At 33.5% G+C, this 27,204-nt stretch overlaps 1 protein-coding gene across 5 annotated transcripts in view; it reads right to left on the minus strand.

Annotated features, from left to right (window-relative positions):
• Positions 1 to 27,204, minus strand: part of SHOC2 (SHOC2 leucine rich repeat scaffold protein) — a 131,368-nt gene that overhangs the window by 65,652 nt on the left and 38,512 nt on the right. For 3 of the 5 annotated variants that reach the window (XM_074233718.1, XM_074233719.1, XM_074233720.1), the window contains exon 2: positions 15,868 to 16,804. In XM_074233718.1, coding sequence (XP_074089819.1) covers positions 15,868 to 16,570 — 703 coding nt within the window. In that variant the 5' untranslated portion in view covers positions 16,571 to 16,804. Of the gene's footprint in view, positions 1 to 15,867; positions 16,805 to 17,222; positions 17,393 to 27,204 lie in introns of all 5 variants that reach the window. The other 2 variants (XM_074233717.1, XM_074233716.1) reach the window with 1 other exon arrangement.

Below are 27,204 nucleotides of genomic sequence, written 5' to 3' on the forward strand. Positions count from 1 at the left end.
ACTCAATTTTCTTTTTTACTTCTTGCAAGGGACTGGGATTGGAAGGCCTGCCCAGGACCATAGGGCCAGGTGGATTCTGGGCCTAAGGGATGGTATGGGGCTCAGGGCTTCTTGGCCCCAGGACCAGGGATCTGTCTGCTGAGCTAGTTAACAACACTACAGCAGAGTCAGAGTGAAAGGAGAGAGAAAACAGAGTACATGGTAGTGGAGAAATAAGAAAGGAGGGAGTTGCGATCAGCAATGACAACATTGGAAAAATATGGAAGTAACTTTTGTGATGGACTTATCATAAAGAATGAGATCCACCCATGACAGAGTTGTTGGTGTTGGAACAAAGACTCAAGCACATTTTTTGTTATTATTATTTGGGGGAGGGTGCAGGGCAAGTGGGGCTGGATGGCCTGCCTGGGGCCACATAGCAGGGTGATCAGGGTGATCTTTGGGTGTCTGGGGCCAGATTTGGACCCAGCTGCTCCTGGCTCAAGGGCCAATGCTCTGTCTGCCACCAAGCCACCCCTACTATTACTATTTCATTTTATTTTGGGTCTTTTTTTTCTTCTTCTTGGTTTTTGCAGGACAGTGGGCATCGGGTGGCTTGCATGTCACATGGCTGGGTGATTGTTGGGTTTACGAGGCTGGATATGGGCTTGGGTGCTCGTGGCTCCAGGGCTGGTGCTTTGTCCATTGCGCCACCTGGCCATACCTACAATTATTACTATTACTCTTATTTTTTATTTTAATTTTTTTCTCTCCCCTTTACTTTTTTCACCCAAGCAAGTCTATCTATATTCATGGGGGAGGAGGGGTATTTTGTTTACTTGTAAACAAGAACATCTTATTAATGTAAAAAAAGCATTTGTACAAAATGAGAATAAAAAAATAAATTCAATAAAAAAAAATATGGAGGGGTGGCTAGGTGGCGCAGTGGATAGAGGGATAGAGCACCAGCCCTGGAGACAGGAGTACCTGAGTTTAAATCTGGCCTCAGACACTTAAATAATTACCTAGCTGTATGGCCTTGGGCAAGCCACTTAACCCCATTGCCTTGCCAAAAAATAAAAAAAACTAAACTAAAAAAATATGGAAAAAACTTCTCTGATAAGACTTATGATAAAGAATGCAATCCATCCCAGATACAGAGCTGATGGAATCCATACACAGACTGAAATATAATTTTCTTTCTTTTTTCTCCCACCTTATTTTTCATGAGGTTTTTCGGGGGGGGGGGGTAATGTTTACTCTTACAGCAAAACTTTTAGTAATGTGTAAATAAGTAAAAAATTTTTAAAAATTTGTAACATCATCCCTGAAGCATAATGATAATATTCTTAAGAGATACTGATATTTTAAGTGTATATATGTGTGTGTGTGTGTGTGTGTGTGTATACTCCAACATAAGAAGTAAACATTTTTACATTGTTAAATCCTTTATAATTGGTCTTTAATGTTTACTTTCATATGTTTTTGCATTCACTTGTCTTTTTGTCACAAATATCTGTAAGTTCTTTAGTTCATTAAATATCCATTTTTTTCCATTGAGGATTGTACTCAGCTTTGTTTGCAAAACTTCTTGGTTGCAAACTGAGTTTCTTTGCTCTTTAGAATATACTATGCCGTGGCCTTTTGTCTTTTAATGGAGGAGTTGCTAAATCTTCAGTTATCTTGACTATAGCTTCACAATATTTAAATTAGGTTCTTTCTAGCTGCATGCAATATTTTCTCCTTGATCTGGAAACTGAATATCTTAACTATGCTATTCCTATGCATTTTCAAATTGAGATCTCTTTCAGTTCCATAGATTTCTTCAATTTTTATTTTGCCCTCTCATTCTCAAACTTCAGGGCAATTTTCCTAAACAATTTCTTGAAATTAGTTTCCAAAGATACTTCTCATAATAGTCTCTCCCCAATCTGTTCTCCAAATCAACTGTTTTTCTAATGATGTTTCACATTCTCTACTATTTTTTTTCCATTCATTTGATTTTCTTTTATTATCTTATAAAATGATGAGCTTCCCCACATCCAAATCTAATTTTTAAGGAACTAGTTTCTTCTATATGCTTTTGGATCTTTTTTCTAATTAGGAGATTTGCATTACTCTTAATTATTTTCCTAAATTCCCCCAACATCTGCTATTTGATTGTTAAAAGTTCTTTTTAAGCTCTTCCAAAGGACCCTTTTTGGGCTAGCAGCTATTATGTATTTTCCTTTTAAGTTTTACAAGCAGCCGCTTGACTTCACAATCTTCTTCTGAGTTTGAATCAGATCTCCTACAACTTGTAATTTGTTGACTGAGTTGACTCCAGGATTTGCTGTTGATTCTGCTGTATCTTTCTGGAGGTATATGCACTTCACTCAGGAGTAGGGAAGAAGAGGTGAGATTGGGTCTTTCCAAATGTTCTCTCAAGTTGTCTTACATGGACAATTACTTTGCCTCAATTTTTAATATTACCACTCAAAATTCACTTTGAGGCATTATTTTAAATTATTTGTGGGGCAATTAGGGAGATCCAGATAATTTTTCCATCTTCTCAGAATCCTCTCAGCTTATTATATTTGAAGATAATTTTCTTGGTTGCTTGTAGCATTTGTTGTTTGCTATTATATTTATTAATCACTATGCATACGAGAGTTTGCAATTTAAGGGGCTATTTTAGTTTTGTTTTTCCTAAAGTCATTTCTGAATTCTTTCAATTAACATATTAAGAAGTTTCCATATTTGGAAATTCTGGCTGTTTTCTTATATTCTATTTTGCATTATGGTTTCAGGCTTTTTTTTATCTGTCCTGTTCTTATGAGATTTCTATAATCCTTAAATTTTTCCTATACATCAATGTTTTTTCATATAATCATATGCCCTTTGAATTTCATAACATTTTACTTCTCCTGCCAGAATTGTCTTTTATTTCTTCATATTTGTATTCCCAAGTGATTATTTTCGTTTTGCTTCTTTGGAGATACTTATCATTGTATATTCAAGTTTTTTCTACTCTGTCAACTGTTTCTGCTGTATAGCTCACAAATTCTGCCAGCTTCTTACTTCTCTCTTGCATCATTTGGGTTTCATGCTTTTATGGAGTTCCACAGAATTCTCAGTCTTAGCAGGTATTTATTCAGTTTCCTCTCATCTTGCAATATTCATTCAGAGATATTAGGACTAACCTAGATGTCCAAGATAGAAATCTTTCCTTCTATTTGTTGGTTTATCTACATGTGGTCAAGGGTTTTTTTTTTTTTTTTTTTTTGCAAGGCAATGGTGTTAAGTGGCTTGCCCAAGGCCACACAGCTAGGTAATTATTAAGTGTCTCAGACTAGATTTGAACCCAGGTACTCCTGACTCCAGGGCTGGTGCTTTATCCACTGCACCACCTAACCGCCCATGGTCAAGGATTTTAAGTGAGTTTTCTTCCTCCTGAGATCTTTGTTAATTGCAATCTTTCATTTCTATTTGTTTTTTCTCATTTTCCTTCCTGTTTGATGGTAAAGATTCCAAGGCTATCCCTCAAATGTTTCTTAGTTTCCTCTCACATTAGGTAATAATACTCTTTTCAGCTGCCTCAGTTTACCCTGGTCTCAGATGGATGTCAGGCCCCTTTCCTACTTGCCTGGCACACCCCCAGTCAATTAAACCTGTACAGAACATTTTTACAAGTCCTGCTCCAAGTTCTTTTACCTTGGAGTTGTGTGGCTGTGTTCTGCTGTCCTAAATTGAGTTTTTCTTATAGATTCACATCTTCCACAAGGTGAGGAGGAAAGAGTTATAAAGCTGCTTATTGACATAAAATAGAGGGATGAGGGCAAAAACAAATTATCTCAGCAGTGACTGAAGCAACAGCAAGGAAATAGCTCAGTGAATTTCGAAGTATAAAACCACAAGTTAGATTGCACTGTCCTGCCAGAACATGGAGGCTGGTGGGAGAAGGCTTCTCTATTGAAGATTACTGAAGTTATATTTTTAAGCCAAAGATTTTGCTAGGCTTATGGAATTTTATCGCTCTAGAAAAAATGCTTTATCATACTATTCAAAAAGCAAAATGAACAGACCGGACATATTACCACTACCTTTTAAAGAAATAAATTGCAAATACTCTTCAATTAAATGTACTATGCGAGAAGTAAGAAAAATTGATTTCAATCAGCAATGCTAGATTAGAATTCTATAATGTATAAGATGTAAGCATAATGTAATTTAGTATATTTTTTAAAATAAATATACCACAACATCTGAACAAGAGTTGTCTCTTTCAAAGGCAGTACTCTTGGAAGGGAAACGGTACTCCTTAAAAACTGTAGCAATATTACCACACATACCCCCAAAAATGTAATCCCTTCTGAAACTGCCTCTAGAGCCTTAAAGCACATTCTTTTGATCATACCAAAAATTCAGATTCCATATGAATTTAATATTTGAAAACAGACAAAAACAATTTAGAAAAAAAAGTCTAGTGAATAAGGTGGGTGACCAAATTGACCAATATTGTTTGGTCAATGATAGGATATTGTTTGTTGTTGTTCATCCTTCATTCTCAAAGAGAAATAATGACTTCAGGAAGGTGATGTCATTATAAAATATGAAGTTTTCTAAGATTTTTCCTAAGTTGTCTAAGGAATTAGCTCTGAAAATGATCCCAAACATATGAATTCACATAAGTGTACAATCTATAGTTTTAATTAGAATGGACAATCTATAGTTTTACCATTTAACATTTTATACCCAAGACATCAGAGGTCCAAGCATACCAAACTTAAGTTTTAAAGTTTAGACACATTTGGAATCCCTAGACCCAGTTTATAAATCAATGCATCTCCCAAGAATTTAGGGAAAAACTTTATCCAAAGTAATTATATTTTAAACAGGGAAAACCTACAAAAATTCTAGGGTTAAATTATTTGCTGGAAACACAGTTTTTAATCACATATTAGTGAAAAAAATTTCATTTATAATATTTGAATCAATATCAACAGAAGTTATCTATAATTCTTTTATCTTTCCCTGGTTTAGGTATTAGTGCTATAAAAAAAGTATGATAAGAGGCGGCTAGGTGGCGCAGTGGATAAAGCACGGGCCTTGGAGTCAGGAGTACCTGGGTTCAAATTTGATCTCAGACACTTAATTACCTAGCTGTGTGGCCTTGGGCAAGCCACTTAACCCCATTTGCCTTGAAAAAACCTAAAAAAGAAGTACGATAAGAGTTTGTTTGAATTTTTGAGAAAAATTTGAGTACTATGGTATTTACTTTCTTAACATATCTGATAAAATTCTGTGAATCCATTAGGATTTTTTTTTCCTTCAGTACTTCATTTACAATCAGTTCCATTTTCTTTTCTAACACTGGATTATTTAAGATTTCTATTTAGTTTTCTACTAGCTCATATATTCAACATTTTAAAGGTTTTCCTTTTTTTAATGTTCTCAGCTTAAACAGTACATAGCAGGTTCTGCTCATACTTTTTAGTCTGGCTTTGTTGTAATTATACCTTGCTCACTTTTTATTTTTATTTGATTTTTCTGTCCTCTTTTTTAAAATCAGGTTGGCTAAAGGTTTATTAATATTATTAATCATTTCAAAGAATTTGCTTTTAGTTTTGCTAAATCAATACTAGTCTTTAGTTTCCAGTTTATCTAGTATACCCCAATTTTCAAACTTTCTTCTTACTTTGTACTTTTTTGTTCCTTTTTTTTTGGTTGGCTTTCTTTTTTAAGAAAACGTTTTCAAGTGGGCAAACTGGAAAGTGGAGGTGGGGAGGCTCCAAAGTTTCTGGATCATTTAAGTTTGAAAGTTATATCAGGGCAAAAAAGTCAATTAGGTATTGATATGTACCAACATGGTAAACCCTGGAAACATGCAAAATGGCTCAGGTCAAAAATACAGCAAATCAAAAATCATTAACATTTACTATTCAGTCAATGAGTTGTATCTAGTCTTCAAGTGACCACTGCCCTTTCAGCCTGTTTGAGACATTCAATCTCTAAAAGAAGTTATGTATATTCAATTCATTAATCTTTCTAATCTGCTAATGAATATTTTTATGTCTATCCTTATTCCATAGAGGGCAGTTTTCACTGAATCTCAGAAATTTTGGTACATGTTGTTTCATCATTAGCCCTGTCCCTCATAAAACTACTATTTCTATTGTTTGTTCTTTGATCTATAAGTTTTATAGAATTTTATTATGGAGTCTTCATTTATATTTGTTTCATCATTAGTTCTGTCTTTAACATAATATTTCTGTGATTTATTCTTTGATTATACATAATTTCATTATGGAGTCTCCATTTATATTTATCTTCTGTATGTGCGCCAACAAAATGATTACAATTTTTATTCTAATAAAATTTGTAAAGTATGTTCAGTAATTTGTCTTTTTATATTTATTTTTTGGTTTCTCTCTGATTGAATACAAGGTCAATTTTCTGTGATACTAAGAAGATGTATATTCTTTAGTTGACCCATTACAATGATGCCATAAGTCTTTTGGCTCTAATGTCTCCATTAAATTGTTTAATTCTTTTCCTTTCTTTTGATCTTTGTTACATTTATCCACATCTTTAACCAATCTTCTATTACTGTGTTACTGTCTTCTTAGAAATAGATTTTCTCTTTATAAATTTGGATGCTATGCCACTTGAAGCATATATTTAATATTGATATTCATGTTATCCATGATTCTTTTCAGCAGAATAAATTTCATCATTTATTTTTTCATAATGTTAATCTTTTGCTTTTTTTGATAGCATTGCCGCAAGTCTTATTTTTTCTATTTGTGTATCAATTCCAGTTTTACTGTGGAAATGTCTTTGTTTATAGGATGTTTCTTATAAATTGTGGGGTTTTTGATCAGTCATTTTTTTTCATTTTTGTACTTTTAAACTTTTCATCTGTAAAGCTATAGTTATAGTTTCCTTCATTTGTTTTTAGAATTTTTTCTGAATTAGGATTTTTTTTGTTCCTCTTCTTTTGGAAATCATGTACCTTGTACCTGTGATAAATTTTACTTAAGTCTCCTTAAAGGCCACCAAATTCCCAAAGTTCTCTACTCTTCATCTTCAATACTACCCCCCATCCTGCTTTTAAATGCTATTTAAATCATTGATTTCCTTTTACTTAATTACCTAATTCTTCCTCTCTTTTCCCCCTTGCTTTTTCCTTCTCCAGTATGTTCAAAGTTCCCCCTTTCTTCTTGTCCTTCAATTCCTTTTGGGGGGGGGGAAGAAATTTTATATTTCTGCACCTTCTAAAAGGATTTATTTTCTCTTCATTAATTCATTTCCTTTTTGTTAATTCCAAATGCTCTTTCATATAAAGTTTATATACTTATTTATTCCTTTTTTAAAGGAAGAGGGAAAAATTTTATTATAGCGCCTGCTACTTTTTGCCAGGCCCCATGCTAAGTGTTTTTAAATAAATATTATTTCATCAGAACCTCAAAACAACCCATGAGGAAGGTACTGTTCATTCCCATTTTATAGATGAGGAAACTGAGGTAAATAGTGGTTAAGAGAATGATCCAGGGCTACACAGTCAGCGTTTGAGACAGTATCCTTGACTGCAGGCCCAGAGCTCTATCCTCTGGTCACATACCTGCTTCCTCTTTAGCCTCTTTGTGTTCCTCATGGAATTAAGTTCAACAAAATCTCAGCAATAAGTACTTAATGAGAAAGTATTTATTAAGCACTTACTGTGTTGCCCTGTTCTCGAGGAATTTGGATTCCAATGAAGAACACAATCCAGAAAAGGTACCTGAATGGGGGTAGGGATGGGAGGCAGCTGAAGCAGAATGACAAAGTATAGAGTCAAGAATGACTACTTGAAAACCTTCCTCAAAATGGAGGTCCCAGAAGCAATTTATCAATGGGAAAAGAATGCCCATCAAATCCAGAAGTAATTCACAAAGAGAGAAGAGCAGTGGGAGAAGGGGATCGTGGAAAGAGAGAGCAGAGGACAGGAGAGATATACTGGTAAAGTTCAGAGGGAGAAGCATGACTCTTTTGAGCTCTTCCTCAAAATGTAGATTCAAGGTTTTCTGAAGTAGTCAAGTTTAATTTTCCTCTTCTAACTAATTTCTATGTTATTGCCTTGCAATTCTGTTCACTTCATCCTTTTTTTCTTACTATGCCTCACTGTTCACTTCATCCTTTTTTTTTCCTTACTATGCCTCACTTTCAGACATATCAGTGCATGAGAAGGATAATGAAAATTGAATCACTGACCCATGATAGAAATTTGATTCCAAATGTGTCCAAACTTTAAAACTTAAATTAGTTAGTTGGAAATCTAGAGGAAAATGATAATGAATCTGATATGCAAGTAGGACAACATATTTATCAAGGCAGATATCTCTCTCTCTCTCTCTCTCTCACACACACACACACACACACACGTACACCCCATTTAAAATTAGTGGTTGAGTCCAACTCTATCCTTTTTCCTCTCATTGATTACTTTCTTTCTGAACTGTTAAGCAATTTCTTCTCCAAGTTGCATTCTCCACCTTTTTGTAAACCAACTGTACCTCAGAGCTCCAATTTTTCTTTTCCTCAGACATAATGTTGTCCATGGAAGTATAATACTTTCAGAAATACTCTTGCTGTACACCATTTTCAATCAGATTTTTTTTAGGTTTTTGCAAGGCAAATAGAGTTAAGTGGCTTGCCCAAGGCCACACAGGTAGGTAATTATTAACTGAGACTGGATTTGAACCCAGCTACTCCTGACTCCAGGGCCGGTGCTTTATCCACTGCACCACCTAGCTGCCCCTTCATTCAGATTTTAAGGTTCATCTTCCATTACAGAACAGATCTCTCCCCTCCCACTGGAGTGTTCTTTGGTGAGATCTCCCTTCTCTTCCATTGAGTCAAGAACTTCCCTTTTATTTCCCTGTTTCAATCTGTCCCCTTTGATACTTCACAAGTCTCCTATAGATCCTTTTCTTGCTAAGAAACTAATAAAGCTATCTTTCCCTTGTTGTTTACCAATGGAACTGATTAGGGTACAAGGTATATTCCCCTCTATCCTCTACCTACTTTTTCCCCTTTTATGAATGTAGGCTACAGTCTTACATAATATTTTGATTTATGTGAAGAAAAGAAGTAATGTTAGTCCTTGTTGTTTCAAGTCTCCTCACCTACCATCATTTTTTCAATGGTAATTTAAATCTACTTTCATCTTTATCCTTTTGTGTACTTTTAGAAAGGAATCTCTTAATGGTCCCTCTTTTTTTCCATTTTAAATGAAAAGGAGTCTTAGTCTTTCTAGTTTTTTTTTCTTTTAACAATCTCTAAAGATTAGGTAATTTATCTAATCATTTGTGGTTTCCTTAGTAATTATATTTATTTATCTTTCCTGGATTACAACAATTGTTCTTAAATGCAAGAAAAATGCAGACTTAAAATAGAAAGGGAATCAATACTTAATGAAACAAAATCTCATAAAAAGTGATACATATTTAATCAAGTAGGTTCCAGCTTTTTTTTTTAAAGTCAGACCTATGATTTCACTGGCATGGGATCTCTTGGTTAGGAAACTCCCTCTATTAATTCAAGTTGGCACTTGCATTGCCTAGGGCAATGAGTGTTAACTGATTTGCCTAAGTCACACAACCAATGTGTCCAAGGTAGAAATGAACCTATGTTTTCCTTGTCCCAGCTATATAGTAACAAATCAAATTTGGCACTTAAACCTAAGAAGAGCAATTGTCTGCCTCTGCAGCCTAATCTGTGAGTCAGAATTAGATGACATACCTTGAACTCCACCCAAAGTAAAAACATTTCTACTTACATGTTTCAGTTTGCTGAAGACCACAGCCCAGGTCAGTTCTTAGACAGGCAGTCTGGCATAAGCACACTGGCAAGATAGTTAGAAGTTCCGGCTCAACCACTAATTTTAATTGGGGTGTACGTGTGTGTGTGTGTGTGTGTGTGTGTGTGTGTGTGAGAGAGAGAGAGATATCTGCCTTGATAAACATGATGTCCTACTAGCATATCAAATTCATTATCATTTTCCTCTAGATTTCTAAATTTCCCTATTTATACCAGGCCACCACCATCTTTCCTGTTACCCAGGTTTGCAACTTTAGTCATTTTCAACTCATTCCTAACCCTCACTTATTCAACTACTACATCTTGTCAATTCTATATCAACCTCTCTTGCATCTGTTCATTCTCTGCTCACATGGTCACTAGCACTTCTTTCAGACCCATATTGAGCATATTGAGAATGAGAAGGAACACTATATAATGGAAGAGAAATTACTGGAAAGCAACTAAAAAAGAGGACAGTATTCATGAATTAGCAGATATATGAGCAATCTCATTTCAGATAAATGGGAAATTATTTTCTCAAGTCAATGTATGAACTTAAAAATGAAAACATGGATAAAATGAGATAAGCTGATATATAGAACTACTGAAAGAGATACATTAAGAGCCTTCATTATTTTCTTGGATTCTGTCCAACACAGTATCATCTTATTCATATATTTGCTATCTGATTCAATATCACTTTTACTATTTTGTCACAGTTCTCATAGTTTAACAATTCTATACAAAAGTCTCTAATTTCTCATATCGAATAATATTAAAGGTAACAATTATTTACATGAGTCTTCACCTAAATTTATATATAATTTTAAAAATATAATTACATTCTGAAAAGGGTAACAATATCACTTGTACAAAAATATTCATAGCAGCCCTGTTTGTGGTGGCAAAGAATTGGAAATTAAGTAAATGTCCTTCAATTGGGAATGGCCTAACAAACTGTGGTATATGTATGTCATAGAACACTACTGTTCTATTAGAAACCATGAGGGATGAGAATTCAGGGAAGCCTGGAAGGATTTGCATGAACTGATGCTGAAGGAGATGAGCAGAACTAGAAAAAAAACACTGTACACCCTAACAGCAACATGGGGGTGATGATCAACCTTGATGGACTTGATTATTCCATCAGTGCAACAATCAGGGACAATTTGGGGCTATCTGCAATGGAGAATACCATCTGTACCCAGAGAAAGAACTGTGGAGTTTAAACAAAGGCCAAAGACTATTACCTTTAATTTAGAAGAAAAAAAACTCATTACCTTATTATGTAATTTTGCTCTTATACTTTATTTTTCTTCCTTAAGGATATGATTTCTCTCTCATCACATTCAATTTAAATCAATGTATACCATGGAAATAATGTAAAGACTAACAGACTGCCTTCTGTGGGGGGATGGAAGCAAGATTGGGGGAAGACTGTAAAACTCAAAATAAATAAAAATATTTCTTAAAAAAATAAAGGAACTAAGAACTTCTCTGAACAATAGGTGATTCTAGTCTGCCATCTTATAAACTGAATACTAGTTTGTCAGCCTCTTCAACTATACTTCTACATGCCATACAAAAGCTAAATGAGAGGTAGTATAATGTAATGAATAGAAGGCTAGCCTTAGCATCATCAAAAAACAGCTGGACTAATGTCTTCCATCTCACACAAAAGAGATGGGCAACCATAAAAAGACCACAACCTCAGTGGACAACTCATCTCCCTAATAGGATTTAGCAAGTTTTTGTTTTCAGGGGTTTGGGGTTTTTTTTGGGGGGGGGGTTGCTTTCAGCACAGTATTTTTTTACATGAAGACACTGAATGTTTAAGTTGGCAATAAAGAAGAGTTCTCAAGCTGTCAAATTCCAAATACATATGTGAGACTTGGGATTCTTTCACCTTTCCTTTTCTTCAGCTTCTTTCAACCTCCTTACCAATACCAAGTGAAAAAGTAAGAAGCAACGTGCAGCTGAAGGCAGGGATTGGGGAATAGAGAAGTCTAATTAAAAAAAAAGGCATTCTTAGACAAACCCTTTAAGAACCAAAATCTCTAAGATGCAAATGAACTGCTGATCTGCTTCAGAAGAGTTTTTCACTCCTTGGGTTCCCCATATAAATGAAATCACAGGTGTGTGTGGGGGGGACTAGATATTATATCCAAATATATATTTTGTATATTCATATAAATGGAAAGAAAATAAATAATTTAGACTCTGGCATCCATATCAGAACTGCAAAGTAATGACAAGAAAAAAACTTTTGAATATGTATGCTTCTCTGTCATAAAGCTGTTCAGCTCTAAAATTATTAGTGAAGAATGCTTTAAGGAAATGTGTATTTCAATTTTTCCATGTTTATCTATTTAAATATTAAAATTATCACAATTATTTTTATTCACTGCACTCAGTGAAATATACAAAAATTATTTAAATGTTTTTGTGTTGTGTTTTCTAATGAACTCAAACATGCTTTTAAAGATTATTTCTATAAGATTATTAGGAAAGCAAAAGATACAACAGATCCTGCCTTAAAGGGTCTGCTATCTAACAGAAGAAAGTATACACCCTAAAACTATGATATGTGGGAGATAAAAGCAAAGTGTGATATTTAGACAGCAGTATTGAACAGACAAGTCAAAAATACAGCACTAGAATTCTGAGGAAAGGTTGGGGAAAGAATTAGAAGTTATAGAGGAGGTAATAGAAGTCATTTTGGTGGGTTCAACAAGAAAAAAAAATGTAGGGTGACAAGCAAGGATGATCTAGGGCAGCACCATGGGGTATATTCACACTTAAGAAAGAAGAGGAAAGTTACAAAATCTGTAAATAATCTGAGGAATATTCCAAAGTAGTCAAAAGTAACATTCCATAAAAGCCAGGGAAAAGGGATATCAAAGTTGGAATGGTACACCAAAATGAGGAATGTGGACATAAGACCATTAGACATCACAATAAAGAAACTATCAGGGGTCTTAGAGAAGGCAGTTTCTGAAAGTAATAAGGACAAAAGTCAAACTGTAAAGGCCTAATAAGGGCAGGTTTCCACTACTATTTACATTATTTTAAAAGACAATGACTTTAAAAAAATGAAAAACAAAATTAGTGCACAGGATGGAGAAAGAAGTCATGCTACATACAGTAATAAGTCAAAAAGTAATTTTAAAATATGCTACTCCAAATAAAAAAAGACTATAGTAAAATAAATCTTGATATCTTGATGCTAAACTCATATTCATATAGTAGAAAATGGAAGCATTAACTAGTGTTAAATTTTGTCAAGGCATTAGCCTTACTTAAATAAATCTCAGTTAATTTGGTAGTTCCTATCATAAGATTGTACTAACAAGACTTGCATTAATAATTATCCTCATCTCAAATCAATCTTTTAGATTAGTGTCTACGAATTAAAACAGGAGATATTTCTTTCTGCAGAACAAAAACAAAAATTGAGATGTCCAGTGTTCTGGATTTCATTTTGATATAATAAAGTTCCATAATATGAGATATTAATTGTAATTAATTAGATTTTAATTTTGTGTTGAATCTACATTGCTGAAAATTAAATTTTGTACTGAAATTAAAAAACTATAGAAGAAACTATATAAATATAAGGGAGAGAATCTCTAAAGAAGACTTTGAAACATTTTAATGCATGAACCAAAATGAAAGTTAAAAGTGGCTTAAGCTCAGAGTGCATGTAAAGTATATGGCATCTAAGATTTTCAAAATTCATTTAAATTCAATAATCATTTATCAAATGCCTATTTGATAAAAAGGTATTTATCTTTAACTTTTCCTTCTTCTCCAAAGTCTATGATCCAGTGGCACCAGACTCCTTGCTAGTCCCAGCATAAAATAATCTCTTGACTCCAAGTATATTCACTGGCTATCTTTCATACCTGGAAATCTTTACTCATTTCCCCCTTCCTAGCTTTCTTCCAAAAGCTAAAATTCCATCTACTGCAAAACAAGGCCTTTCCTGATAACCCTTAATGCAAGTCCAAAAATATATATAAATATAATGCAAGTCCATATTCATATGTATGTGTGTGTGTATGAATACCGTGTCTTTTTTGGGGGGAGGGAGATTTTTGGATGGCATTTAAGCAATTAGTAATATGCATTAACACATTAGGTGTTCAACATATGCTTATGAACTGAGTTTTGTATAGAAAGCTATCAAGCTTTTCTCACAACTATCTCAACCACTAGACACATCTGAAAATTTCTTTTCCTGTTACAGTTGCATGGCCAACAGCACAAAGCAGTAATAGTTCTATGCATAGAATGTATGCACTTTGATATAAAACAATTTAGGAGGAAAAAAATAGGAGAGAATAAAACACTGATAAAGCACTGTGCTTTTTTATTAACTTTTATTAACTCATCTGATCATCCAGCAACCATGATAGACACTATTATTATCCTCATTTGATAAATCAAATCTGAGTCAAACAGAAACTAAGTGAGTAACCTATCTGAATTCAGGTTTCCTGACTCCAGGCCCAATCCACTATGCACATAAACTGCTTCTATTTAGGGAAAGAGGGGAAAAAATTTTTTTTTTCTAAAAAGGCATGATAAAGTTTGAGTGGATTTAAAATTTTTAAATGACTAGACATAATAACTTTTCAGGAATAAAATGAAATTGAAACAGAAATCAATAGCATGTCTTCTTTTTTTTGAGGGGGACAGTTCTTCCATGGTTAAAAATATCAGTACAAATATTTTTCTTATTAACTTTTTACACTTGTTATCGATTCTCTTACTTCTACCATTACTTTCAAATATTTATTTGGCTTCTGTAGAACTCCAAAGAGTACTTAAACTGTCTTATTTGACAATCTGTCAGATCAGAAGGTCCTGCTGAAACAAAAATTTGTATATTTGGAGATAGCTTTGGGTAAGGCAGTAACGTTAGAGATTAAATTGATCAACTCTCTTCCACTGGCACAGAGGGAGCAGAGATAAAAGATTGAAAAAATACCCTTATTTGTTGCTGGTCAGTTTGCTCATTTAAGTAAAAGTTTTACAAATTGAAGCCAATGATTTAGAATTGAAATAAGAACCAAGATCTCAAAAATAGTTCAAAAAGCTATGCAAATCTAATAAAATGATATTTAATAAAGAACAACTTCACATATTTAAGTTCATAAATTAACTACCTAAGTGAGAATAGGAATATATGGTTGAGCAGATAATATGAGAATTTTTTTTTATCGACTATAAGCTTATCATGCATCAAAAGTATGATAGCAGTCAAAATGGCTTACAAATTAAATGACAGTCTCAATATCTTTTGTACTTTTCCACTGAATTAATATTTGGTTCTATGCACAATATTTTAGGGAGCTGAGATTCAGGATAGAATGACCAAGGTGGTTAGGGGTACAGGAAGCCCTGCTATAGCAAGAGTAATCAAAGGAAATGGGTATTGAGAGTGAATTAAATTTGGGGGCATCAAGATACTTTAACAGTTGTAGAAGAAGGTGGTGAGAGTTAATCCTTTTGCTTGACTCTAAAGGACAGAACTAGAACAACAAGGTGGTAGCTATGAGGCAATCACTGTTAGACCAATATAAGAGAGAACTTACTATTTAGTCCCCAAACAGCATAGGTTACCTCAGCAGGTAAGAGATTTTTTTTTCATTGCTGGAATTGTTCAGCTGGACATTTGATGGTCACTTGTTAGAGATGTTGTGAGGGGATTTCAACCTTGAGACAGAGGTATAACTGAATGACCTCTGAAATTCATTCCAATTCTAAGATTTTGTGACTTCCCCCCTCAAAGAATAATCTTAATCTAAAAAATAGCCACTCTCTTCATATGAAAGATGTTGGTTGTATGAACTCATTATACATAGGATCATAACATTTATAAGAGTTCTTATGATTATGATACTGTTAAAAGCTCAAGAATAAAAGTTTGTTGAGTTTTATAATGAAGGTTAAAAAAAGTAGCTCAATGAATTTACTGACGCAATCTACAATTCTTTATAAAAAATATTTAGCATACTAAACACATCAAAGAAAAAAAGCAAAATCAAAAGAGTCTCTTACCAATTTCAGCCGGTAGTTGTTTGATTTTGTTTTCCCGAATGCTAAGCATGATGAGTTTTGACAAATTTTTTATATCTTTTTCCACAGTAGTGATTCGATTAAAACGAAGATAAAGAGTGGTGAGAGAATCTAATCTATACACTACTGAGGGAATTTCTCTCAATTTGTTATGTCGTAGGTCAAGCATACGAAGCTTCTTCAAGTTATCAAGAGAGTCAGGCAAACTGGTCAGTGAATTTTCACTCAGTGCCAGTGTTACTAGATTCACTAAACAGCCTACCTCTGCTGGAAGAGACTGTAATTTGTTGCTGTATAAATAAAGTTCTGTTAGTTGTGTCAATTCTTTGATTGATGAAGGAAGCATATGTATAGATCTCTTGGATAAGTCCAGTCGCATTGAATTTTCTTCCCGGCATTTGTTTAGCTCTTTGATCACTTCAGCATTGCTAGATTTTTTTCTAGTCCCAGGAGCTGGATTAGGGCGTTTAATAGTATTGTCCACAGAAAAAGCCACACCTGGCTGTGCAGCACTGGAGTCTTTCTTTCCATCTTTGGCATCTTTCCCTTTGGTCTTAGGTTCCTTTTCTTTACTCTCTTTTCCAAAACCTCCAGAGGCCTTTGCCTCCTTTTCTCTCTCCTTGGCTGACGGCACTTTAGGGTCTTTCTCTTTACAATCTTTTTCTTTTCCTAGACTGCTACTCATGATGACTCAACCTAGAGCAAGCACTACATGAACTTCTTTTACTCTGTTTAGAACAAACTGAAATTCAAGGCTGAAGATACAGGGATCCTACAGAGTCAAAAATGTTGGCTTGAAGTAGCAATTTGTATAAAGAAACATCCATCTGTTACATGTTGGTTCAGAAGGCACTGTACCCAAACTTGATAACACATTCCAACTAGCAAAAAGGTGAAGGTCAAAGTCTCATTAGAATTTCTGTAATAAAATACAAAAAAAGAGTCAATGTTAGGTTATTTTTTAAAATATATATGATTTGTATCAAGTACTTGTTCCTGAGAACATGATGACCTCAGAAAGACCTTCCCACTTAAACTTCATAGGAGGGTTTCCTCCCTAAAACACCATTCCATTTTACCCAATACAAGTTTAATAATTAAAATAAAAATTTATCTATAGACTATGCAGATTTGTGTCCACAGAACAGTCAACTAGGAAACTATTATGTTCGCAAATAAATGTTTGCTTTCCACGGAAGTTCAAGTGAAGAGAACTTGTATCTCGCAAAATTCTGGGGAAGAGTCAAAGTTTAAAATATGATTCCAAAACCCAATAATAACAATTTAAATTTACATAGAGCTTTAAGATATACAAGGTATATAGGCTAGTGACTTACTGACAATAATCTGCTTAGAGAAACATGCCAAGAGAATCAAAAAAGGAGGCAGCATGGTGTAAAAAAGAGGGCTGGATTGAAGAGACCTGGTCTGAATCTCAGGTCTGACCAGTAATAGCGGAATGACTTTGGGCAAGTCACTTAACCTCTCTGAGCATCAGTTTTCTCATCTGTAAAACAGAGACAACTGTTTACAAAAGTCAAGTGAAATTCAAAATACTATCAAAAACACTACCTGTAACAACTCTTATATTCCCTGTCTCCCAGAGTCTATAATAGGAAAAGGACTAGATAAAACTGAAAATGTTACATGAGCATGAGATACTTCTATGAGAGTAAGAGTCTGGACAGGAAATAGTGCCTGCCTTCTAAGGATCCAGTCACCAGGCTCCCCTTATTCCTGATTCTTAACCTGGGTCCCCAACATTTGTTTTTTTTTTTAATAATTTTATTTGATAACTATTTCACTATAACTGGGTTTCTTATAATTCTATGTATTTTATTTTATGCATTTAGAAATATTCTGAAAAGGAGTCCATAGGTTTGACCAAACTAACAAAGGTTAAGAATCCCTGCACCCTTAAAAACAAGCAACTTGCCAACACATTGTCCCTAGAGACCTACTAAAAATACATAAAACACTCTAGGGCAATAATAAGCATAGACTCTAATCTTGACCCTAGAACAATTTTAGTAAACCAGTTCCTCACTCAAGAGTCTTAGTTTCCCCCATTTGAGGGATATGTAAGCTAGACAAGATGGTCCTAAGGCCCTTGCCATCTTTGATATTATATTCTGTGGAATTTATGACTGATGAACTGTTAAATGATAATAGATTTGAGACCTGGATAACAAAGAAAGAAATATTAATGACAGAAATAGGGAGTTCAAAGGAAGAGAAGGGGTGAATAAGAATGGATGAAATCAGAAGAAGTGAAAGGAAAATAAGTGACAATGCAGTCTATACTTTCTAGAATTATTCCAAATTTAAAAATTACTATGATAGGAAATGAATGACAACAGTAAAAAACCTTTATCATATGGTTGTCCTAATATGGAGTTTAGAAAATATGAACACCTTCTATTTAAGTCAAAGCAGTAAACAAAGCAGGATTATGTTTGGCTGATCATACAGCATACAATTCTGTGATATAGAATAGAAATTGCAAGAAGGCAGAGTTGGGTTCAATGAGAAAAAACTTCCAATTAATACTGTCCAAAAAGGGAAATGGATTGCCTTTGAAAAAAAATAAGTTTTAATCACTGTTTTCAAATAGAGACCATTAGTTAGGAATCTAAGGAAAATTCATTCTTCAGGTATGTTTTAAACTAGATTCAAGGTATCAAATTTGCATCCAGAAGAATTTGGATGGCTGGAATCAGATTAAAATATAATTGGGTAATACCTAACAAAATAAACAAAAATTTAATACAACACAGATTTTGTTAATTTGTGAGGTTTTTTCCTAAATTAATATAAAGCCTACAAAGATTGTCCCTATTTGAGACTGACAGCTAGACTAGAGAAAAACCTCTAGAGAACTACTCCTCCAACCCTGGATTACTCTTTCTATGTTAAGCAATGTTTCCATTTTGCAAACTGTTAAAAAGACCTACAATGATTTTTTTTAAATTTTAATTTCTCTCCCCTTTACTTTATTGCTTATGCAGGTTTATATTTTGTTGGGGGAGAGGGTATTATGTTTACTCTTAAGCAAGAATATTTTAGTAATGTATAAAAAAAATTATTTGCACAAAATAAGAATAAATTTTTAAAAAGGACAAGTCTCAAACCCAATTACTATATTCAAGATGTTTTAAGCTCTATAACTTTTATTAAAAGGAGCTGAGGAATCAATCAATAAAAAGTATAAAAGAAATAATGAATAATTCTATTGGGAAGAAGTGAAATTTTTTCAGATACTGGATGAAATCAGATGAGAAAATACAATGGGACTAGTTGAAATAATTAGATACACCTATAGCATTTTTTTTTATGTCAAGTAAGGCAATTCCTGTAATTTCTCTGGGAGTCAAGCTTCAAGAGCACTTTGAAAAGGTAAACCCTTGGCACCTGTACCATAAGAGAAGAGGGAGAGGAAATGAGCCCAGAAGGAATATCATATTCATCTTCCTCGTCACTGAACAAGTTATCCAGAGAGAGAGAAAAACTGTATCAGGAGACTAAAATAAAATAAAATTAAAATTAAAATTAAATTAAATTAAATAAATAAAATAAATCTAGCTCAAGAGCTCAGAAAAGACAAACTAGATTCACTGAAAAAGATATAGCTTTAGGACTCTACAAGCATCCAGACTCTATAGGTCCATCAGGGAGTCACACACACCCAGGGGAAGTTCATAAGTACTAAAAAAGGAAGAAAAAGCTACCCATCCAACCACTGTTATCCCCCACATGCTAAGCTTGAGCCTACTTTCCCTTGTATTTTGGAGGTACTAAAAGCAGAATATGTCTCGGAATTTTGAAGAAAGTTTTTCTGTATCAACTGTTATTATTATAAATACTTGCTCAGTAAATATCCCTAACTAAAAGTTAATTAAATCAGGGATAGCTAGATGACACAGTGAATAGAGCAACAACTCTGGAGTTAGGAAGAGTTAGGAACCAGAGTTCAAATCCAGTCTCAGATACTTAATAATTACCTAGCTGTGTGACCTTGGTCAAGTCACTTAACCCCATTGCCTTGCAAAAACCAAACAAATAAATACATGAATGAATGAATGAATACCAGTTAATTAAATCTGACTGGCTAATTGATATCAGCTGGATAAGCAATGGGGGCGCACACTCCTGGGGCTTCAGGTACCCTAATGGATGTTAGAAAATCAAGCCCCAAAGAGTAAGATATACTCACTATGCTGCCTTCAACCAATTTTAACTTTTACAATATCAGCTCATTCTACATAAAAGGGCACTATACTAGACATCTGGGGAGTATTAAGTAAGTCAATCCTTACATTTTCTAGTACTTTCCAAATTTAGAAAGAGAAGTAAAAAGAAAAAAAGGAAACCATTCTGTTTTAAATGCATCATCAGATAACTCTGATGTAATCTAGCAGTCTTGTAATCTAGTTGGGTTTGAGAAAAGCTAAGTCTAGGACAAACAGTCTGATAAAAAGTAGATTCAGATGAGCATCTTAATACATAACCTTTTGTTTTCAAAACCTTTGATTCTTTTTTAACTTTTATCCCTAAAAATAATTTCATTATTTTATCAAATTCCATAAAATATACCATTGAAAATTTCATTGGTATTAATAATTTGAAAAATTGATTGGTAATAATAAATTTGTATAACAATCTGAACAGTATGGTAATTTTTATTATATTGGAAAGGTTTAGTCACAAAGATGGAACATATCTCCAATTATTTTTCTTGATTTATTTCTATTTTTAAAATTGCTTTATAGAAATATTTATATAAATCAAGACTGTTCTGTCACCTCTTAATTTATTTTTCTTATATTTCTTGCCATGGCTAGTATTTAAATAGTGGGGATAGTGATTATTCTCATTTCACTTCTGAACTTTATGGGAAAGTCAAAGATTCCAAGAAGCAAAGTTGAGAAGGGAGAACATTACTCTCTGGAGGACAGCAAGTAACTATGCACAAAAATGAGAGATTGAAGCACTCTAAGAACCAATGTGGCTGTGTCCAGAGAATGTGGAAAAGGGGATTATATAGGAAGACTAGAGAAGATGAAGGTTGTTAAGAACTTTAACTATCAAAGGGAGGAGTTTTTATTTGATCCAAGAGTTAATAAGGAGCCACTAAAGTTCAGTGAGTAGTGATAAGTGTCAGCACTACATTAAAAATTACGCTTTTTCAGAGTTTTATAAGATAGATACGTGGAAGAGACTGAAGTCAAGGAGACCACTTAGGAGGACATTGAAGTGATGAGGCATGAGGTGATAAGAACCTGAAGCAGGGTGGTGGCTGAGTAAGTGAAGAAAAAAGGATTTATTTTAAAGTTATGGTGATAAAATAATACAATGTTAGCTGATTAAATGCACAGGATCAGTGAAAGGAAGAAGTAAATGATGACAAGGCTAAAAACCTGGGTGACTTAAAGGATGGTATTGCTCATGACAGATCTATTTTGGACAAGCAGACTAGTAGAGTTTGAGATATGTCTCCAGGAAATCTTGTTTTGGTGATGTAGGATAGGGATTGAAAAGAGACTAAAAAGAAGATAAAAAGATCTGAAAGTTATTTGTGCAAAGATGATATATGAACCAATGGAAGTTGATCAGGTCTGAGAAGAAACAGACAGGTAGCAAGAAAATAAAAGAGCAATGTTAAGAAAATCCACAAAGATGGTCAGCAGTATCAGTTACACCAGAAAAGGTCAAGAAGGATAAAAACAGAGAAAAGGCCATTAGATTTGACAATTAAAAGATGAATGGTAACTCTGGTTACAGTTACTAACCATTAGTTAGAAAGAGAGAAAAGAAATAGTATGCTAACAGGTGGAAATGAGAGGAAATCTAGTAAACATTTTTCATGATAAAGGTGTATTTTTAGACAGCAATGAAAAACCCAGAAAATGGTAAAGTGAAGATTGCTGAAGAGCAGGGGAAACTGAGGGGGCAATAAGCTGAAAAAGTTGGGAAGGGACAGGAATCAAGGGATACCTTGTAAAGAGGCTGATCTTCCTCTTTAAAGTCAAGGAGAAAATAGTGAATGATGAAGTTATAAGATGAAGATGGGAAAAAGAGGAGTTTAAGGCAAATGACCTCAATTCTAAGTAAAGTAGGAAGCTAGGTATTCAGCTGAGAACATAGAGGAGGTGAGGTTCTAGGGGAAGAGGAGGTTTGGAAAAGCAACTGTGACAAAAAGGTTAGCAAATCAGTTAAGGCAGAATAAGAGGGTTGTTTTACTATAAGGAAAGCCCAGTTGAGATAAAATAAATTTGTAGTGGAACTAGTCAGCATAGTTGTGTAACTTCCTCAAGTTTCAGAGAAGCAAGAGATCTCTATTTCCCTACACGACTGAGAAAGGCCTTCATAACTGAAACATTACAGTACCAATTGTGCCCCTTTGGCTACTTTGTCATACAAACAAATCTGTGTGAATCAGTTATTTACTAACAAAATGAAAGCTAAGTTTTTTCCTACATTTAATTTTAATGACTCTGGTTTACTTACTGAAGAAAAAAACACCCTGGTTTAAATTATGAAGTATTATTTATAGATAGGTTAAATGCTTTTTAGTCGTATTCCAGTAAAGTTCCCTTGAGATGAAGTTTTGTACACTAAACTCAATTTTCCCCACTGACTATTATTATAAAATTCAGGATACATTTCTCTGGAAGATTTCTGCCCCAAGATATTAATAGCTTTCAAAATTATATTTTAAAGATTACTAATATTCAAATCATTGAAATGAATAGATGGAATAATTTTTATATTGAATACAATGACTTCAAAATCTAAAGAAAAACAAAAGTTTGAATGAATTACATACAATTGACTAAAAGGGCACTCAGTTTCTATCAAACTTTCTTACTCAGTAATTATCCAAATATGTTGAAAATCAAATTGACAATGGGGGCGGCTAGGTGCCGCAGTGGATAAAGCACCAGCCCTGGAGTCAGAAGTAACTAGGTAGGGCTCAAATCTGGTCTCAGACACTTAATAATTACCTAGCTGTGTGGCCTTGAGCAAGCCACTTAAGCCCATTTGCCTTGGGGAAAAAAAAAAAAAAAAGAAAGAAAGAAAAAGAAAATCAAATTGACATTGAAAGAGAGAACTTTAAGACGAATTTCTGCAGTCTAACAGTTTACAATTGAAAAGGGCAGAAAAGAACTACAAGAAAATAATTAATCATATATTATCTACATTGTAAATCAAGACCAAAAATGAATGCTCCAAGTTCAGAGAAAGAAGAGATGGATCTGGTCATGCATAGCTTAGGGAAGTGATACTATGGATGGTATGGAACCAAATCTGGCAGAGGTTAAGTAGACAAAGGTTAGATAGGCAGAAGAGGGATGGTACAATGGTGCTCCAAACTGAAAGATATGGTCTAATTTGGAGTCAGGGATCAGGCTTAAATGGAATCGCAAGAAAGCAAATATCAGGGCACTTAAGAAATGTTTGTGGACTAATTAGCTGATTTCCCTTTGTGGGACAAAGACCTGGAGTTACTAAGCAAGGTCATAGAAATCGTTAAAAGCTTAAAGAAGATTTAAAATTTTACCATATACAAAAAAAAAAAATCACACAATCAGAAAAACATTCTAGTGTGCAGAAATGATAAGCTAATCTGAAGGTATTTGTATGATGTATTGGAGGGAGCATAGAATTGAAGTCACAGATCTGAACCAGTCAGAGCTCTGCCATTAAATTACTAAAAGATCATGAGCAAGAAATTTTTCTTCCTCGATTTTCTTCATCTATGTAATGATGGGATTAAAATATAGAGATGACTTCTAGCATTAACATTCTCTTTAAAAACTAAAGAATATAACAAAGGAAGTGATTAATCCATGATTTAGTTTAGTTTGGAGTATTCCATCCATGAAGAACTCAACCTAACATTTTAGAAGAATTTCCTAGCAATCAACTTTCTTGTAAAAGCTTTTTCAAAATATAGCAGCAAATAAACAACAACAATACACAAGAGTAAATTATTAGGATATTACTTAGGCTAAAACTTATACCTAAGGAAATCAAAGTTTTCAGAGTAATCACATTTGGCAAACATTTCAAAACAGTATAATTCATAAATGGTCTAATCATAAATTAATGAATATCAGGTTTCTCGGTAGCAAATGTACTTTATCTTGCCAAAGGAAAGACCCTATTATGCATAAGATTTTAAACAATGATCAAAAGATAGCGCATAAGGCACACAGAAAGGAAGAATAACATTTAGGTCAAAACCTCTGAATCCAAAAAGTACCTTGACAGATAATAAAAATAGGACAAATTTAAAAGGTTTGTTTGTTCCTATTTAATTCAAGTAGTGATAACCAGACTGAAAATTTCTGCTACCAAAGTATAGGGTATAAGTTCAAGTTACAAAAAAATGTAAGGACTTTACTGGACAATGAGCACAAAATGAGTTAAAGTATAAAATGCTAACAAAAATTAGGCTACATTTAACAGAAACAAGTTTTCCTCTCAGTTAAAAATTGGACTAGGTGATTTCTGAGAATACATATACTCTGAAAACTTTAGATAAAATAAATACAGGGTGGCTAGTTATAGAAATATGGGAACTCATGAGGCAATGATTTTTGGATAATGGGATAAATGGCACATTAAAGACATTTGCAGATGACATAAATCAATCAGGGATAATTTAACATATTGGATGACAAAATTCAAAAAGAACCAAAAAGGCTAGAACTTCAGGTTGACTGAAAAAAGTGAAATTTCATTGAGCTTAAAGCATAAAGTCTTATTCTTGAGTTAAAAAAAAATTTATAAAAGTACAAGAGTGAGGAGGCACAGCCAGAGAATAAGTCAGCAGAAAAATATTAAAGAGCCTTGATGAACTGTAGGCTCAATATGAGTCAATAGGGTGAGATGGCAGGCAAGAAAGCTAGTGAAATCTAAAAAAGTGTGTGTAGTACAACTTTCAGGAAACAGGAAGAGATGATGCCACTACATTTTATACTGGTAAACCTACATGTGGAGTATTTTGTTCAGTTTTTGGTAGAATATTTTAGGAAGGAGACTTAGGAAGGACACTGATAAACTGTAGAATATCTCGATGCTACAAGGAAGAACTTTAAATTCAAGTTATATTAGGTTTGGCTGCAGAAACCTGGAATGGTTTACCTGAAGACTGAGGGAAAACAACACAATGATGTTTATTTTGAAGGGTTGTCATGAAGATGGGTCAGATCCATCTTCTGTTCCGTTTGAACTAAGAACAAAAACTGCAAGCAATGGGCAGATATTGCAAGAAGATAAACTTAGGTTTGATGTAAAGGGAAAAAAGCTTTCTATCAAGCAGTTATCCCAAAAGTGAAATGGGCTATGACTACTTATTGGATATGCTGTGAAAGATTAGTTTCCAAATATTAGTTTAATTACATGATGATTAGCGTTCCTCCCAACTTCAAAATCCTGTGATTCTATGATAATCCAATCTATTTCAAGGTCTCTAGAGCACTGCCTCAAGTGATGAACTTAATCCACTTTTGAATGGCTTCAATTATTAGGAAATTTTTTTCCAACATTGTGTAATCATCTTTTTTTTTGCACATTTTTACCTATCATTCTTATTTCTCTGGGGCCAAAATAGAATACACACACACACACACACACATCCTGTTTAATAAGATAGCCCTTCGAAGAGTTTAAGATAATAATAATAAAAATATGTCCATTTGTTTCTTTACACCAAGCCCAATTTCCTTCAATCATTCCTCCTATACAATATTTTTTCAAAGCTATTTAACATCCTGGTTAATCAGCATTAAAATCAGCTGTGCCAATCACTGGATGAGATATATTCAAAGTCCCAAATAAAGGCTCACTCCCTAGAAAGCTCATTAAACTGATCAGGTAGTAAGGAAGATCAAAACTTCAGGGCTTGAATAAGGTGTGAAGGCCTTTTTACTATCTCTATAAGCGACTTAAATATACTGTGTTCTCACATTTCCAAGAGACTCTGAGCGAGGGACACAAGTCAAAGAGAATGATATATGAGAAAATACAAAATTAAAGTTGCCCCAAAGAAGCAGTTCTGAGCTACTGATTTGATAGCAAAAACTAAAGCTAAAATGGAGTAACTACTTTTCCTTTTTAGAGTTTCACATTATTAAAACAAATAATTATGAATATACAATGAGATTAAATTTATTTCTTATTTTAAGTTCAACTTAATAAAGTTAATATTACTGTTTTTTAAAAATCAGAATGGTAGCTAATATGGGGGGAACCAATTCTCATAAGGTGTTGAAAAATGTAAAATGAATGCATTAAAAAAAATTCTTTCACCTGAAAATTTCTTACTCTTTATCATCAGTTGAATAAAAGATGTTTTTCCCTCAAATACCTAAACAATCTGAGAAAGTGCTTACCATATAAATTCCACAAGGAGATAAAGCACTTTCCTCAAAAACTCAAAAAACTCACTAAATTTTATAAAATAGTAATGTATGTCCTGGGATATAATTTAGTAAATCTTAAATATCCTCTAAACTTTCATCTAGGTAAAGTGAAAATAAAATTTACTAAAAATTACTTCATAAATATACACTAACATGTCATTTTGTCATGAAAGCAGCAACAAAAAACTCTCAAAGTGCGACTATTTTTTCTTTGAAACCCCAAATCTAATGAAAACCAGCAAAGCTTTCAATAAACAAAGCAATTATTCTTCAAAGTTGAATGACTTTCAGAGACAGTTTGTTTAGTTTGCCACCCTCTTCCAGCTCCTGTCTAAAAATTGAATATAGGGCATGGATTGTTACTGCTTCCAAAATTATGTTAATATTTAGTAAGAAAGCTAGTTGTGCTAAAAAAAGAATAACAAGTCAGTGTTAAAATTTATGGATCAAAAAAAATAAAAAATAAAAAATTTATGATCATTCAAAAACTGTAATAACAGTTTTGAATTAGAGCATTAGAAATAGAATCACTTCTCACTCAAATGATACAGCCTATATATGGAAAAAACTCAATAAAGTCTAGCTGTTTTTGAAACAAAGTCCTCAAGTCATTATATATCAAAACATTTTTAGAATTAGAAAAGAAACTGAAGCTAATTCTCTCCATTATATATAGATTCAAAAGGGGGTAAGGATAAATGGAAAATATGTTTTTAATTACAGATTTATATGACTGAATTTGTGAGAGAGATAGTACTATTAAAGTTGTTATACAATAATCAAGCATCAAGCAGTTACATTTATTAAATTTCTAAGTTCTAAGTACTGGAAATAGAAAAAAGTAAAACAGCCTCTAAGTACTTTCAATCTTTATGAAGATTTACAGACA

This window comes from Macrotis lagotis, chromosome 4 (assembly GCF_037893015.1).
Source record: "Macrotis lagotis isolate mMagLag1 chromosome 4, bilby.v1.9.chrom.fasta, whole genome shotgun sequence".
NCBI lineage: Eukaryota > Metazoa > Chordata > Mammalia > Peramelemorphia > Peramelidae > Macrotis > Macrotis lagotis.